This window comes from Mastigoproctus giganteus, chromosome 2 (genome assembly GCF_048544385.1).
Source record: "Mastigoproctus giganteus isolate SK-2022 chromosome 2, ASM4854438v1, whole genome shotgun sequence".
NCBI classification, from domain to species: domain Eukaryota; kingdom Metazoa; phylum Arthropoda; class Arachnida; order Uropygi; family Thelyphonidae; genus Mastigoproctus; species Mastigoproctus giganteus.
Window position 1 is genome coordinate 201,217,376 of NC_143576.1, and position 17,218 is coordinate 201,234,593.

General features: G+C 37.3%; 1 protein-coding gene across 2 annotated transcripts in view; it reads left to right on the forward strand.

The window, feature by feature from the left end:
- LOC150089910 (genetic suppressor element 1-like) overlaps nt 1-17,218 on the forward strand; it is a 488,677-nt gene that overhangs the window by 444,753 nt on the left and 26,706 nt on the right. For both annotated transcript variants that reach the window (XM_090389701.1, XM_090389702.1), the window contains exons 12-13: nt 5,102-5,320; nt 16,218-16,406. In XM_090389701.1, coding sequence (XP_090245827.1) covers nt 5,102-5,320; nt 16,218-16,406 — 408 coding nt within the window. The remainder of the gene's footprint in view (nt 1-5,101; nt 5,321-16,217; nt 16,407-17,218) is intronic.

The following is a 17,218-nucleotide window of genomic DNA, read 5'->3' on the forward strand; positions in this document are numbered from 1 at the left end:
AAAGAGTTCTTTACTTATGTAAACTCTAGAAGGAAGTGGATGAATCAGATTGGTCCACTTGATACCGATGGTTCAACTGTTGATGATCCTGCTCAGGTAGCTAACAAACTAAATGAATATTTTGCATCTACATTCACACATGAGGAATTATTAAGGTTTGAAAATGGCAGAAGGTTATCAAATTGTAGCAGGATACTTAATGATTGTGTAATAACTGAGAGCAAAGTGGAGGAGAAATTGTTGAAGTTAAACATAAGAAAAGCACCTGGGGTGGATGGGACTATCCAGTTATATTAAAGGAGATGGCAAAGCAACTAAGCAAACCCTTAGCCATAATTATGAGAGCAAAAAATGGAGACCATCTTAGGTGAACATCCTCTTCGCACTATCCACTTCACACATGGAGAACACCCCCCCCTTCTCACAATCAGAACTGTGAAGTGGCAGATATTTGGTGATTTAAAGGTAATCGGCATTTTATTAGGACTACAAAAGGGTTACACTAAGTATTGTTGCTTTCTCTGTGAATGAGATAGCCGTGCCAAGGATATGCACTACAAGAAGAGGAGTTGGCCTCGATGAAAATCATTAACACCTGGAATAGAGAATGTAGCATTTGAACCTCACGGTAGATCCAAAATGAAGTTTTGCTTCCACCACTCCACATCAAACTGGAGCCCATGAAAGGTGAAGGGTTTGGAAGTGAACAGTCCTGCATTCACAACTTGAAAGAGAAATTCCCAAGACTTAGTACAGAGAAGATTAAGGCAGGTGTTTTCATTGGTCCACAAATAAGGCAACTTTTCAAAGAAACAGTTTGAATGTGTCCTTAGTGATAACAAGAAATTAGTGTGGAAAACCTTCCGGAATGTTTTGTTGGTTTTCTCGAAAATGTTAAAGCCGGCAACTACAGGAAGCTTGTGGAAGATCTCATTACTTATGAAAAACTGAGGTGCAGCATGTTATTGAAGATGCATTTCTTGCACTCACACCTGGATTTTACCTTGTATAAATATAAAAATCTACTTTTTTTGAAAACAAGAGCTAATTTGCCATTTTAAGCACTTTTTCCATGTTTAGCATCCCAAAATCTTTAAAGTAAACTTACTTTCATGCCCATAACAAGATAAGGCCTAAAATTTGTTCAGTGTTATCAGGCACGTCCAAGTAAACAATTCTGGTTAAGTTTTTCAACAAAGGAGAAAAAGACTGTAAATCTTGTTGTTGGAAGGTAAATATTTTTAAGAATTCAGTTCTTTTCTTAATGCTGCAGAGGTGGTGCCCCCTAAAGTAACAAAGCCACTAGGAGAGATTATCTGACAGGTGACTGGAAAACCTTTTTGGATTTTTTGAATTCTGCTTAGAGTACACTAATATTTGATCTTTTAAAGGATCACAGTGCTTACTGAATAATTTTTTAGTTTTTAATAAAAACATTAAATATTAAAAAAAATGTTGTTTTTCTCTTTAAATAACAAAATATTAATTTTGTTAAAAATTAAATAAATATAGGCATAAAATATGTAAGTGAAACTATTGACTTCCATTTCCCAATTTAAAGAAACTATTAACTGTGAAAAATTTTAAATGTGCCCACACACACTTGTGTGTGTACAAGAGCATATCCCAAAGTTCCATGACTGACAACCTCAAGTGTGAACTGCAAATAGTATAGCATTCTGCCACTGCATTAGTATCTAATCTCCCAAGTCAATCTTGTGAATTTTGCTGCTATAGCCAGCTGTGTTGCATTACCACATTTGTTTATTATAATGCTTGGTAAGTATGATTGGTGGTTTCATTTATTTGTGAAATGGCTTATTTGAAGGAACAACACATTTGCATGAAATTTTGCTTCAAATTGGGAAAAATAGCATCAGAAACATGAGATTCTCAAAACAGCTTTTGGTGACGATGCCGTGGGGAGAACACGAACATTTGATTGGTTCTTGTGATTCAAACATGGCAAAACATCAGTTGAAGACTGGGCATTGAGGTCGCCCGTAAACAAGTTGCACAAGTTAAAACAATGAGAAAGTTTGCTAAATCATCAATTAAGACCGACAAAAGACCATTTCCAATATTACTGACAGGCTAGGAATATGCCAATGCATTTTAATAGAGGAATTGGACATGCAACAGATCTCTGCAAAGTTTGTGCTTTGGTTGCTGACTGAGGAGCAGAAACAGAGGCATGTGTTTGTATGTCAGGAACTGTTGGATAAAGTCAGAAATAATCAAAACTTCTTCTTAAGCATTATAACAAGAAATACGGAGGATGCGGAAAGGTCAGGGAATGACCACCGCACCGGAGCAATATGGCCTTAGTTGCTAATGCTCCTAAAAACCAAATAACAACAACAGCATTATAACAAGAGATGAAATGTGGATTTACTGCTATAACCCTGAAATGAAATAGCAGTTGTCTCAGTAGAAATCCACTCTCCACATCCAAAGAAAGTGAGGTCCAACATCAAAAACACGTTGGTCTTTTTTCAACTGTGAGAGCTTGGTTCATCGTGAATTTGGGTCTCCAGGAAAGACAGTTAACTAGCATTATTACCTGGAGGTTTTGCTGCATCTTACAGGGAAAAGTCTGCTGAAAACATCCTGCATGATGGCAGAATAAGGACTGACTACTTCACCATGACAGTGCCCCCACACATACACTGTTATCTCTGTGCAGAAATTTTTGGCCAATAAAAACATGGTAGTTGTTCCCCACCTTCCCTACTCACCTGATTTGACCCCTTGTGATTTCATCATTTCCAAAAATGAAACCACAGCTAAAAGGGCATTGTTTCCAAGACAAGACATCCCGGAAATTGAAGAATTGCAGAGAGCCTTGCATGCAATCCTAAAAAATCAGTTCCATTGGTGTTTTTAGCAGTGGACGTGGTGTGTAAACTCACAAGGGGACTACTTTGAAAGGGACAACTATGATCAGTGACAAAATTAAGCTATTTCTTTCCATTGACTCTGTCTGAGAACTTTTGGATATGCCTTCATGTATATACAGGGTGTCTCAAAAATATTGATACAAACGTTTAGGGGAGGTAGGTAACATCTAAAGGAATGTGAATCGCATAGGAACCCATAACCGGAAACGTCACGTGAAAGTAGTAGCAGAGGCACAAGAAGCAGAAATGACACAAGACAGTAATTAGTGGCAAACATTTATTTGACATAATATTAACAATGGAGTATGAGATGGATGCATTTCATGATGTTACAACAGATGCTCGAAGGTTCCACCATGAGACGTAATGCATGCACGACACCGACGCAGCATGGATTGGCGGACACGGTCGAACACACCTGCAGTTTCTTTGACAGTAGCAGCAACACAGACGAGTCTCGCCACGAGATCCATTTCTGTCTCCACAGGCGATTCATACATGATAGATTTGAGGTCCTCCCACAGAAAGAAATCAAGGCTTGATAAATCAGGTGAATGTGGGGGCCAGGCAACAGGTCCACCACGGCCAATCCATTGACACCCAAAACGTCTGTTCAAATGGTCACAAACATACTTTCCATAATGGGCAGGCGCCCCGTCATTTAAAACCAAATGTTGCGTCTCACATTTGCTGCAACATCGTCAAGTAACCCTGGTAGAACTTGTTCAAGAAAGATCCGATATTTAGCAGAGTTCATGCGGGATGGTAACAGGTATGGGCCGACTAAGCAGTCACCGACCATACCTGCCCACACATTTATTGCAAAGCGATGTTGGGGCGCACACTGTGTGGGTTGTCGTGGGCCCACACATGAGTATTGTGCTGATTGAATAAGCCTTCCCGAGTGAAATAAGCCTCATCCGTGACCAAAACATAGGCTGGAAAATTCAAGTCTTGAACACTTTCTTGGAGAAACCACTGCGCAACGAGACACTCCTAAGGCAGAGGCAATGGTAGTAGGATTATTCTGGATGGCATTCAACACACCTTCTTCCATGGTGGGAGTTCGCGTCGAACGTGGTCTGCCCGCACTACTCCTGTTACCTCTTAATGACCCATAATCGCACAAATTTTGATGCACATGTGCAAACAAATGGTGGTCCGGTACATGTCTGTCTGGGAAGCGTTCTCCATAAATTCATTGAGCGGCTCGTCCATTTCCCTTTGCTGATCCATACACTAGGTGCATGTCTGCCAGCTCACAGTTCATATGCACGAACAGCATTGATGCATGCTGTTCGTGCAGCGACTATGGCTTGAATGAGTAAACCAGAAATTTTCCCTTTCGCAAACTGATGAACAGCGCCGTGTACAGACTTACGGTGACGTTTCCTGTTATGGGTTCCTATGCGATTCACATTCCTTTAGATGTTGCCTACCTTCCCTAAACGTTTGTATCAATATTTTTGAGACACCCTGTATATGTAATAGATAGATCAGTTTTCAAATTAGCCATGAAGCATACAAAATTTTAATTTTGCATATATCACTAATTGTCACAAGAATGAATATTATTTCCTGTGTTTGAATGATATTCATCATTATTCAAAAGAATAATGAATCTCTTAAATGGATCATTCAAAAATAATTCTAATATTCCAAGCTCTGTAGTGTCACTACCCATCAGGTTCCCATGCTATTGTTACCATACTTAAAAGTAAAACAAATGCTGCCACATGATTAGATAGGTTTTCTCATCCATTAACTCTGGGGAAATAATTAACAAGATGCAAAACCCATACTAAGTAAAACTTCTTTTATATTTAGGATGGTACAGAAAATCTTGTATCTTTATCTTCAACTAACAGTTATCATGGACTCATTAATTTTGAGAGGAACTTCACTAGTCCAGCACCATTGGTGTGGGGCTAATAATCCTGTATATCTGGGGTAACCCATAAGACTGATTTCGGGTAAATATCCTCCTAAGATCAGAATTATGAAATGTGCAAAAAAAAAGTGTGCACACGTACGCATATATGTAAGTATGCGTGGATATTTTTTTGAAAAGACCATTATATTACAATACAAAGGGAGGGGGCTAAAATATATCTTAACTTATTAATGTTAACATTTCTATATTGTTCTGAAAATGATTTCCTGGCAATGCAAATTACAAAAATTTTATTATTTTTTTTCAGTATTAGAACTGGAAAAATACCTTAAGCAGAAGAGATTCCTTCGTGAATGTTGCATCAGTCCAATAATAGTAGAAGGAGACACATACGACAATAAAGGTCTTCTTCCAAATGTTTCGCCGCTACTGTCTGAAAGGCTTTGTTTTGAACCAGACTATGCACAGAAAGCCGAATTCTTACAGTTATTTAATTTAAAGAAAGCAAGTCCTCAAAAACAAAAAGGTAACTTTGCTGAAATATTTGGAATTGTTTATTTTTATTATTGTAGCTTTGTGTGACTAAATTAAGTGGCCCTAGTTTAAACATTAAAAGCAGTTAAAACAACAACAACAAAAAAAAAAACCTGAAAGTTGTTAATATAACTCTTTATTTTTACTTCTGATGAAAAAAAGTTGCTGCTTGATTCTTTAAGAATAGTGAGTGAAGCAAACATTCTGTTAAAAAGAAACTTAATTCTTGAGTTCTTTTTTTTTTTTTTGTATTTTGTGAAAACAAAAGCAGGCAGTAGTAAGACATAATTAAAGGGAAGGGTTTTTCTTTTCGTAAAGGTGACTACGGTGGTCTGAGACAGTATTTAAATTCTATACAGTGGGACTAACTGATAATGTTACCAACAGCAAATTCTAAATGGGAAGCATTCAAAGAATTAATCTTGGAAGCTACTAGGCTTTTCATACCAACTAAGAAATATTGTTCAAGGTTTAGGCCTAAATGGATGTCAGATGAACTAATGAGACATGTGGCAGAGAAGAAAATGCGTGGTGTATATATATATAAATTAACAGGTGACACAGAAGCCTATGATAGATATAAGCTGGTCTGTAAGTCACAAAGGACATTAGGCAGGCAAAGACAGATAGATTACAAGAAATCTTTGGCAAAGGATGCAAAGAAAAACAGAAAAGAGTTCTTTACTTATGTAAATTCTAGAAGGAAGGGGATGAATCAGATTGGTCCACTTGAGATTGGTGGTTCAACTGTTGATTATCTTGCTCAGGTAGCTAGCAAACAATGAGTATTTTGCATCTGCATTTACACACGAGGAGTTATTTAGGAAGGGGAATGTCAGAGGTGTATTAAACTTTGGCAATGAGATAAATGATTTTGTAATGACTGAGAGCAAAGTTTAGCAGAAACTGTTGAAGGTAAACATAAGAAAGGCACCTGGGTGGATGGATCTATCCAGTTATATTAGAGTTTTGCAAATTACAGTATCTGGGGATTAGGCACCTGTGAGGTGATCTGATTGAGGTGTATAAGGCCTTGAATGGTTTGAGAAAGCTCAGTGCTGTTGGGATTCTTCCTCTTGCCCAGATTAATCACCTGATGGGACATAAATTCAAATTGAGGAAAGAAAGTTGTAGAATAGATGTGAGGAAATTTGCCTTTAGCCAGCAGGTGGTTGATTTCTGGACAAACTTCCATCTGTCGTTGTAGAAGTGGACAGCTTAAATAAATTCAAGGGAAAACTAGACAAACATTTGGAATGAATGGATTGGTGAAATGGGAAGGGTTTTTTTTTTTGTTTTGGCTGATAACGTAAGCTTGCTTTCTTGCATCATATGCCTCTACTAATGCTAATTTATATTTTGCATCCAGTTGAACCAATAAGCATTTCAATCATATAAATTTCATCAGTGAGTGCATTTAAATTAACTTTCAGATGGAAGCTTTACGAATAATTTACAAAGAAATGCTTAACTGAAAATTGCCACCAAACTTTTCAGGCCACAGTGTGCTTTTCATTCATGAATTTTGGGTGCCAAGGGCCAAGCACATTTGTGGATCAAGTGAATTTATCCATGAATTTGTGATCTTTCTTGAACTGAAAAATTGTTTCCTTGCTTGAAGTTATATGAATACACAAATAGTTAATCTTTAGTAAAGAAACATACTTTACTAGATTAGAAAGGTAAGAAACTGTTTTTTATATATAGATCTTCTTCCAGTCACATAGTTCTCTGAGGAGCTGTTCTAGCCACCAACAGATTCCTCCAACTGCATCGATCATGTGCTATATGAGCAGCATTACAGGCCCCGAGTGCCAAGCGAGTGATTATAGCGATATTTCCAAAGTGATTTGAAAGCGTCTTTTCTCTAAGTGACAGATTATAGAGATTGTTAAAACCCTTCATTTAATTTTGGCCTTTTCTAAATAAAGAAGTAAGCTTCGTATCAAGGAAAGAAAGACACCTTTCTTTTATATATATATAACCACTTTCTCTAACACACTAACCACTAATCTCTTATTGCTTGGTCACTGGTGGCACCGCTCCTGCCTCCATGTGGCGGGGCTAATAATCTGAGTATAATTCAATACTCAGGGCGAAAAGGAGCAATTATGGATCTATTAATATCACTGACTGTAGAGCCTATGTGCTCGCATGAACTTGAGTCGTCTCAAGCAAAAAGACTCAAAAAAAAAAAAAAAAAAAAAGATGAATCTTCATATGACCTGCCTGCTTTTTTAATTTTAAACTCGTTGTCAACAAAACCTCTTAGTAGTTTATCGCCATTTCTTGTGCAGAAAAGCATAGAGGCTGTAGCAGGTACTCCCAAAATTGTCAAACGCCTTCGCTCAGGAGATCTTATAGAAACTTCCAATCCCAATCATTCTAGACAGCTCCTGAAGCTGTCTAGAATGATTGGGATTGGAAATGACTGAAGCAAATGACTGTTGGAAGTCTTCCCATTTCTGTAACCCCAAAACGGGGTAATTTCAGAATGGGACTTGCTTAATGTTCCTGATGAAGAAATTGCTGAAGAACTTAAGGCACAATATGTCATCAGTGCCAAAAGAATAATGACTAAACAGGATGGTGTCCTTACACCTACCAGAAATGTTATCCTTACATTCAACACACCGAATTTTCCTGCATCAGTTAAAGCTGGCTACCTTTCCTGTAAGATCCGTCCATATATTCCAAATCCACTCAGATGTTTTAAATGCCAGACGTATGGTCATTCTCAAACAGCATGTCAAGGTAAGGCGATTTGCCCCATGTGTGGCTCACCAGACCACTCACAAACTGAATGTTCAGCAGCAGCGCCAAGGTGTCCCAACTGCCAGGGTGCTCACCCTGCATATTCCAGAACTTGTGAATCATGGAAAATGAGAAAGAAAATACTGAAGTACAAAGTAGAGAAAAATGTCTCATACCAAGAAGCAAGAAAACAGATATTAAACATGATGCTACCCAAATCTTATTCTGATGCAGTCAAAAACACTAAAGAGTCCTCAACACAGACCACTATTACAATTCCTTGTAAAATATCTCTTTCTCAATGGGCCAAATCTTTCCTCATAAATGATGAGATATTGACAGCAACAAAGATGAAGAATACGTCAAATTCTGCTAATACAAAGCCAACCAAGCAGCACCAAGATAATGCCCCCAAATCAGGAACTTCAACAAAGGAAAATAATTCAAATCCTACCCAGAATAAACGAACTGGCTGAAGTATGGAAATTGACAAGAAGTTGGATAATGATGATTCAGTTCTCCTACTACATGCAGAAGATGAGATGGATATTGCTCGTCCAGCATTTTCAAAACGAGAGAAATATATACAGGACTGAGGGAAAACAAAGCGGTCAGACCAATCCAACTAACCTAAAATCAAATAATGCTAAAAATCATTCAATGGAATTGTAGAGGCCTAAGAAGCAATCTAGATGAATTAAAATATTTAATGCACCAGCACAATCCTGCAAGCATTTGCCTACAGGAAACATACTTATCATCAAGTTATACTCCACACTTCTCAAGATATACACTATACAGACAAGACAGATGTTCTGAATCTCCAGCAAGAGGAGGAGTAGCAATTTTAGTTCATAGAAACGTATCATCCAAATCTATTCAGCTTTGCACCACTCTGGAAGTAGTAGCCATTCGCATTGTTCTTGGTGTTACATTCACTATTATCTCTATTTATATTCCACCAAACGTTTTGTGTTCCACTGCAGAACTTGATGTTTTACTAAACCAACTGCCCCAACTTGTATGCCTTCTTGGTGATCTAAATGCTCATCATCCTTTGTGGGGTTCCACTAACATGGATCAGAGAGGGCGGATAATTGAAACCATACTTGACAACCATCACTTAACACTGCTGAATACTGGTGTACACACGTATATTTATCTAGTTTTTCCAAAATGTGAAAAATATAAACAGGATCGAGGGAAAACAAAATGATCAGACCAATCCACCTAACCTAAATTCAATTAATGCGGAAAATCATTCAAAGAATTGTAGAGGCCTAAGAAGCAATTTTGATTAATTAAAATATTTAATACACCAGCACAATCCTGGAAGTATTTGTCTACAGGAAACATATTTATCCTCAAATTATACTCCACACTTCTCAAGGTATGCTCTATACAGACAGTACAGATGTTCTGAATCTCCGGCAAGAGGAGGAGTAGCCATTTTAGTTCATAGAAATGTTCCATCCAAATCTATTCAGCTTTACAACACTCTAGAAGCACTAGCTGTTTGCATTGTTTTTGACATTTCTCTCACTCTTGTGTCCATATATATTCCACCGAATGCTTCATGTTCCAATGCAGAACTAGACGATTTACTAAATCAACTGCCTCACTATCTAAATGCTTATCTTCCTTTGTGGAGTTCTGCGAACATGGATCGGAGAGGGCGGATGATTGAAACTGTACTTGATAATCATCACTTAGCTCTGCTGATACCGGTATACACACATATATCCACCTGCCCACAGGATCAAGCTCTGCTCTTAACCTGTCCATATGCTCCTCATCTATTTATCCTAGCCTTGAGTGGGCAGTATTAACTAACCTTCACAACAGTGATCACTTTCCAATAATTTGCAAAATACAAACTATGCCGCCAACCAAAGAATTACGTGGAATTTCCACCGAGCAAACTGGGAACAGTTTTCTAGTACCATCTAATACTTGCTACATCTATTAATAATGCCGCTATGCATATAGTAGAACCATTTGGAGCTGCTGCCACTGCAATACGGAAATCAAATATTACCAAACAAAGATATAATGGTTGGTGGAAAAGAGATTGCTTTCTTGCCAAAAGAAAACAAAATAAAGCTTTAAACGTTTTTTGCCAAAATGCTACAATAGAAAACTTTCTAAATTATAAACGTCTGAAAGCTGAAGCATGCCGAATTTGTAGGAAAGCAAAACAGGATGCGTGGATTTGATTCACTTCTACCGTCTGCACAAACACTGACCCTACAGTAATCTGAAGAAAGGTCCGTATCCTCTGTGGAAAGTTCCAACAAACTTCGGCCCCAATTCTGTCTTGGAAAGGAATGGATATTTCTTCTCCAACTGATATTGCAGAGGCACTAGCAGAAACATTCACTGCCACTTCATCCTCTCAGTCTTATGAAGCCTCATTTAGGTGCACAAAAATGTGTGTAGAAAAATATAAAATTAACTTCAATACAAAGTCATTCTCCTATAACCTACTGTTTACTATTACTGAACTCAATGAAGCTTTCCAGAGTTCTTGAAATAGTTCTGCTGGGCCAGATGCCATTTATTACATAATGCTTCGCCACCTCAACTCCAACTCTAAATCTACACTATTAAAATTTTTCAGCAGAATCTTTGAAGAGAATGTTTACCCTGATACATGGCATCAGTCAATAGTGGTACCCATAGCAAAACCGGGGAAAGATGCTTCCTCCCCCAACAGTTATTGTCCTATATCATTGACCAGCTGTTTAGGAAAGATACTAGAAAAGATGGTTCACAGGAGACTTGTTTGGATTATTGAAGATCAAGATGCTATAACACACTACCAATTTGGTTTCTGCCGTAACAGGTCTGCAACTGATGTCCATGTCAACGTCAAAGCTCACATTCGAAACACTTTTGTCAAAAAACATCACATGGTAATGATAACTGTTGATATTACCAAAGCATTCGACACAACCTGGAGATATGGAATCCTCCAAGACTTATACAACCTTGGACTGAGAGGTAACCTGCCTAGATTCATTCAGAATTTTCTTCACCTCAGGACCTTTCAAGTAAGATTCCAGAATGAGCTGTCCAACATGCAAGAAGGAGTACCTCAGGGATCGATTTTAAGTGCCACGCTTTTTGTATTACGTAACAGTAGCATTACACGAGACATCCCAGCTACGGTGGAAACTTATATGTATGCAGACGATCTTGCTATTTCCTGTCAATCATCAAACATGGCTATCATTGAAAGACAACTGCAGTTAGCAATAACCAAAATTGAAACTTGGACAAAATGTAACGGCTGTCAATTAACCGAGGGGAAAACAGCAGTAGTACACGTCTGTAAATTACGATCACTTCATCCGCAACCTGCATTAAAACTGTAAAGCAGAGAAATACCGATGACTGACTCCATAAGACTCTTGGGTTTCATTTTGGACACTAAACTTAATTTTCAGAATCATATAACCTACCTGCAAACTATGTGCTTTCATAAATTAAACATCCTTCTTGCAGTATCCTCAATTTCTTGGGGTGCTGACAGGCAGTCAATGCTGAATTTATATCATGCTCTAATCCGGGCACGATTAGATTATGGAGCTATAGTATATTCTTCAGCTAAAAACAGCATCTTACAGTCTCTGAACGCCATCCAACATAGTGCCCTGTGATCTGCACTAGGTGCCTACAGAACCTCGCCAGTACAGAGCTTGTACATAGAAGCACATGACCCTCTGCTTTATCTTAGTAGACAACACCTATGCTGCCAAAATAAGAAGCATTCCAACTCACCCCTGTTGGATATACCTCGCCGACTGGGTTAGCCGGGTGGGTAAAGTGCCTGCCTATCAACCCAAAGGTCGCGGGTTCGAATCCCGCCTTGGGCTTGGATCAAAGTACTGCAAAAACCTTGGGAGGTGCATTATGGCCACAGAAGCCGATGTACCAACAACTACCAAAAAAAAAAAAAAAAATCCTCAACGATCCTCTTTGGCCAACACTATGAATCTAAGCCTAATAAACCTAGGCCTGCTGCGTCTCCAAGAAGTAATACAGAAATGGAAAATCAACCTCAATAAAATTGCGGAAAGTAGAATTATGCCTTTGCCTCCATGGGATAGACATAATATAGACATTGATTTATACTTCGCTCGGTTGTCAGAAAATATCATTCCACCACTTAATATCTGACAGTTACATGCCAACTATACTTCGGAACACACTGGGAAATTCATAGTCCATACGGATGGGTCTAAGTCCCAAACACATGTAGGGGCAGCAGCTGTATTCCCTTCGCATGTAATCTCAAATTCCCTTCCAATTGAGTGCAGCATACTTTCTGCAGAACTATATGCTATCCAGCTTGCATTAAATAAAATATGTCCACAGTCATCACTCTCTGTCCTAATATATTTGGATTCGCTCAGTGCTACCTCAGCCATACAGGGTAAACTTCATTCTTGTCATCCTCTCCTACAAGAAATTGGCTTTCTAATCAACCTCTCTGTCAAAAGAAACACTCTGAAATAACTCTTTGCTGGATCCCAGGACACTGCAGAATAGAAGGCAATGGAAAAGCAGACATTGCAGCTAAGTCAGCATCAGAACTGCTAAACAGAACAATGATAGTCCCACACACTGATTTTAGTCCAATCATTATTAGAGAAAGTGAAAATGAAGTCAACAATAAACTACAGGAAATAAAACCTAATCTACAAATATGGCCTTCCAGCATCAAAAGGAAGTCGCAGAGAAGAAGTAATGCTTGCCAGAATGTGAATTGGCCATACTCATCTTACTTATTTTCATCTATTAGCAAATAAAAATCCCCCACTCTGTGTTCAATGCCAAGTTCAGCATACGGTAAAACACATTCTTTCGGTATGCCCCTGATTCAGAAATTCCAGATTCCTTTGTTTTCAGAGTTCATGCAATAACCAGAATCCACTTACCCTTCAACAGATCTTAGGCAATTCTGCAAATCTAGATGAACTATTTAATTTTATTTGGCAAATCAGATTTGATAAACAAATCTAAAAAAATGTTCAATTTACATTAAAAACTTGGAAAGACACATCTTGGCCACTGATGCCCTTGTATCTTAAAACCCTTAAATAACGACATATAAATCTAAATAACGGACCTTATTCTGCAATGGAACTGTAGAGGAGTACATAGCAATGTTGATGACATTTATGCGATTATCACCCACCATGATGAACTATTTAATTTTATTTGGCAAATCAGATTTGATAAACAAATCTAAAAAAATGTTCAATTTACATTAAAAACTTGGAAAGACACATCTTGGCCACTGATGCCCTTGTATCTTAAAACCCTTAAATAACGACATATAAATCTAAATAACGGACCTTATTCTGCAATGGAACTGTAGAGGAGTACATAGCAATGTTGATGACATTTATGCGATGATCACCCACCATGATCCAATATGCAAATGTTTATAAGAAACCAATTTAATAACTGAAGTGTTTCCTTCAATAAAAAAAAATACATAGTTTACAGAAAAGATATTCATTAAACATGACCCATGGAGGTGTTGCCAATTTAGTGAAATCCAGGATTCCCTCTGAATGCATACTCTGTTTTCTTCCTTGAAGGCAGTCAGTACACCATCATTGGACTCACCATCACATTTACCCACCAAATCATAGTTAAATGACATTATTGTTCAGATACTCACTCCATTCTGTTTACTAGAAGATTTTAATGGACATTGCCCACTTTTAGGATCCCACAAATGCTTAATTGTTTAAGCAAGGAAAACTACTCAAAGAAATTCTTGATAAGCACCACCATACAATACTTAACACTTGTTTCAATATATGTTCACTTTCCCACCTGATCAGCCTCTGGTATTGATCTTTCCATCTTTTCTCTAGCTTTATTTCCTGATATCATTTAGTCAGTGTTAGATGACTTCTTCAGCAGTGATCATTGCTTTTCTAATTTGTTGGATCCTAACAACTATATCTGAAACTGTAATTCAAACAAATTGCAAATTCACCAAAGCTGACTGGGAAAAATATGCTGCTCATGCTTCATTTGAAATAAAACTCATTTAGTATCAACCAATTGATGATATAAATGAACATGTGTACTGCAACAGCTAATAGCTATATTGAGTATTGGAATACCACAGTCACTTGTAGGACATCAAAAAAATACAAACTATTCATGGAATACAGCTGTACAAATGCAAAAAAAAATTAAAAAAAAAAATAAATAAATAAAATAAAGCATAGAATCCATTCCGCAAACACCCTATAACCAATAACCTAACCAACTATAAAAGACAATGCCAAAGTATGACACATAAGAAGAAAGGCAAGAAATTACTTTTGGATTCGGTTTGCATCTATTTTTACTAAAGATACTGATACCCAATTTGATTTGGAAAATAATTAGAAAACTAATTGGTGCATCAACACCAACTTCTCTTCGTTTTGTCAGTTGGAATGACAGGATATAACACCCCCCATCCAAAAGAAACAGCAAGTGCCCTTGCTGACACACTCTCAAAAATCTGCAGTTAGTGCATATGATGAGGCCTTAAAAAAAAACAAAAAAACTAAAGAAATAGAAGAGAGAGACAAAATAAATTTTAACCCAAATAACTTCATATCTTGTAATTAACTATATACTATATAAAAGCTGAAAAAATCTTTAAGTAGCTCAACTAGCAATGCTAATATATAAAAAATCCCTAATGGTATATTTTATCCAAATAACTTTATTTAATTATTTTATCCAAATTTCTCCTTGTATAAATTGGAAATACTTTGCAGCAGTTCAACTTCATTTTAGTTGTCTTATTCCAGTTTAGCTGGAATAAGACAACTAAAATGAAGACAGCTATTTCAGCTGTCTTATTGTTAATTACAGTATTGGTTAAAAGTAGATTTAAAATCAAAAATTGCCTTTGATTTTAAATTTAAAAAGGCAATATAAATTTAAATTCACAACTTGCCTTTTTTAAGACAAGCTCTGACTTTCAGTTGATTGGAAAACTGAATTGAAAAGCACTACAGTAAATCCCCCTCTCCAACAAGGCTTCCCAATCACCCACCCACCTGTTAATAGGTAACTATACCTCCCAAGGTACTTGGTGTGAATAGTGCTATCCCGGCATTACAGAGCACAATCCTGGGGGAGGGTATAAAAATATACAGAGTTTGTTTGTTGTTGTTATTTGGTTTTTAGGAGCATTAGCAACTAAGGCCATATTGCTCCGGGAATATGCGGTGGTCATTCCCTGACCTTTCCACATCCTCCATATTTGGTGGTGACAGGCTCGAACCCCAGTCTAATCAAGAAGCGTGTGCTACGCACTGCTGCTTCCCACCTGGCTACGGAGGCGCCTATATACAGAGTGCTACAGTGAGCAAGCACTGAGTGAACCACTACAGCAGAGGACAACTATATAAAGTTCTGATTGAGTTTTATTTCTATTAGAATTTTTTCATTAAGTATATCTTATATGACTAAGAGAGAAACATTTTGAGGAGTCAGATGGAAATCAGATGTTTCATGGTATATTCTTACAATTTCAGCAGTGATTGCTGTTGTTGCCACTTTACCATTACATAAATCTATGGAAATAAGATATTTTAATGTAGTTTGAACAGAAATTTTCATTTATGTTGCTACTTATTATCCAACTCTAAGGTTTCTCTGAGTTTAGAGAAGCTGTTATAATTCAGGGTAGTTTTCTAGTTATTGAAAGGAAAAATGAAATGTTATGGAAAACGTATGTGAGAGAGAGAGAGAGAGAGAGAGAGAGAGAGAGAGAGAGAGAGAGAGAGAGAGCGAGAGAGAGAGCGAGAGAGAACAAAAAAGAATAATTACTAAATATGCGGTGTGCAGAAAATACACAGAATGTGTTATAGATATTCTGATATGTTGGGTAATATGGAATTACAGATATTAATACTTAATCTAGTTTTACCCCAACTAGTTCTCCTAGATCATGGCATCTCCTCAAATGTGTGTATAACCCACATTGTAATCATTTTTTATTTTTTTGTATGGAGCTGGTTAGACACACAAGACTGATATTATTATATAATGGTGAATTTAGAGATTATTATTTTGCTATATAAATATAATTACTCGTTTGACAGGTAGGACAAGTCTTAAAAGTAATAAGCGGAAACTAATTACAGACGGAACCTGGCCAAATGGATTATTTGTAAATAACCAACATTCTAGTGACTCCACTGGACCAGCAGTGAAAATTGCATGTGTAGGAAATCAGTCTAGGCATTCATCTAACAGCCTCTTGTTTCATAAGCCTTTGAATTCATCCAAAAGTAAGAATTAATTACTTTTGCTTTTATGTAAATAATCTTTAGTTTGTGCTGTTATTATTTTATTTTTCTCTAATTATTACTGGTATATTGTTTAAAATGACCATAACCTTGCTTGCCAACCATTTTATGGCTAGTTTATGGGCGCCTCTGTAGCCAGGAGCCCACCTGGCTACAGAGCACACGCTTCTTGATTTGACTGGGGTTTGAGCCCGTGACCACCAAATACGGAGGATGCGGAAAGGTTAGGGAATGACCACTGCATATCCCCGGAGCAATATGGCCTTAGTTGCTAATGCTCCTAAAAACCAAATAACAAACAAACAGCTAGTTTATGCTAGGGTAAGAAAGAGGTTAATAATATTTTAACGTATTTGAACTTGATATTTACTTACATGCTATAACCATTTTATGGTTTTAACATTACAACTGTCCATTACAAGCCAGTTCATATTAAAGGCTCAAGATCCTTATTGTGAATTAGGAATGGTGTTTTTGTATTGAAGCATGAACAGAATAATTAAATTACTAAATTAGTGTTGAATAAGAAATAGTTCAAGCCACATGAATACAGAGTTAATCAGGTTGAGAGAATCAAGACCTAAAAAGATGCACACTTATCCCAACTTGGAGCATCATACTTAAATTTAGTTCCTCAAACTTTATTATTTCTTGGTTATTGAGAGACAGCTGCAACAAGCCACTGACCATCTCAGCTCCTGGGCCATGGTTTCAGGTTCTCACTGGAGAAGACTGTTTGTGTCCATTTTTGTCGCCAAACCTTTCCCCGAACCTGAATTATAACTTAGACAAAA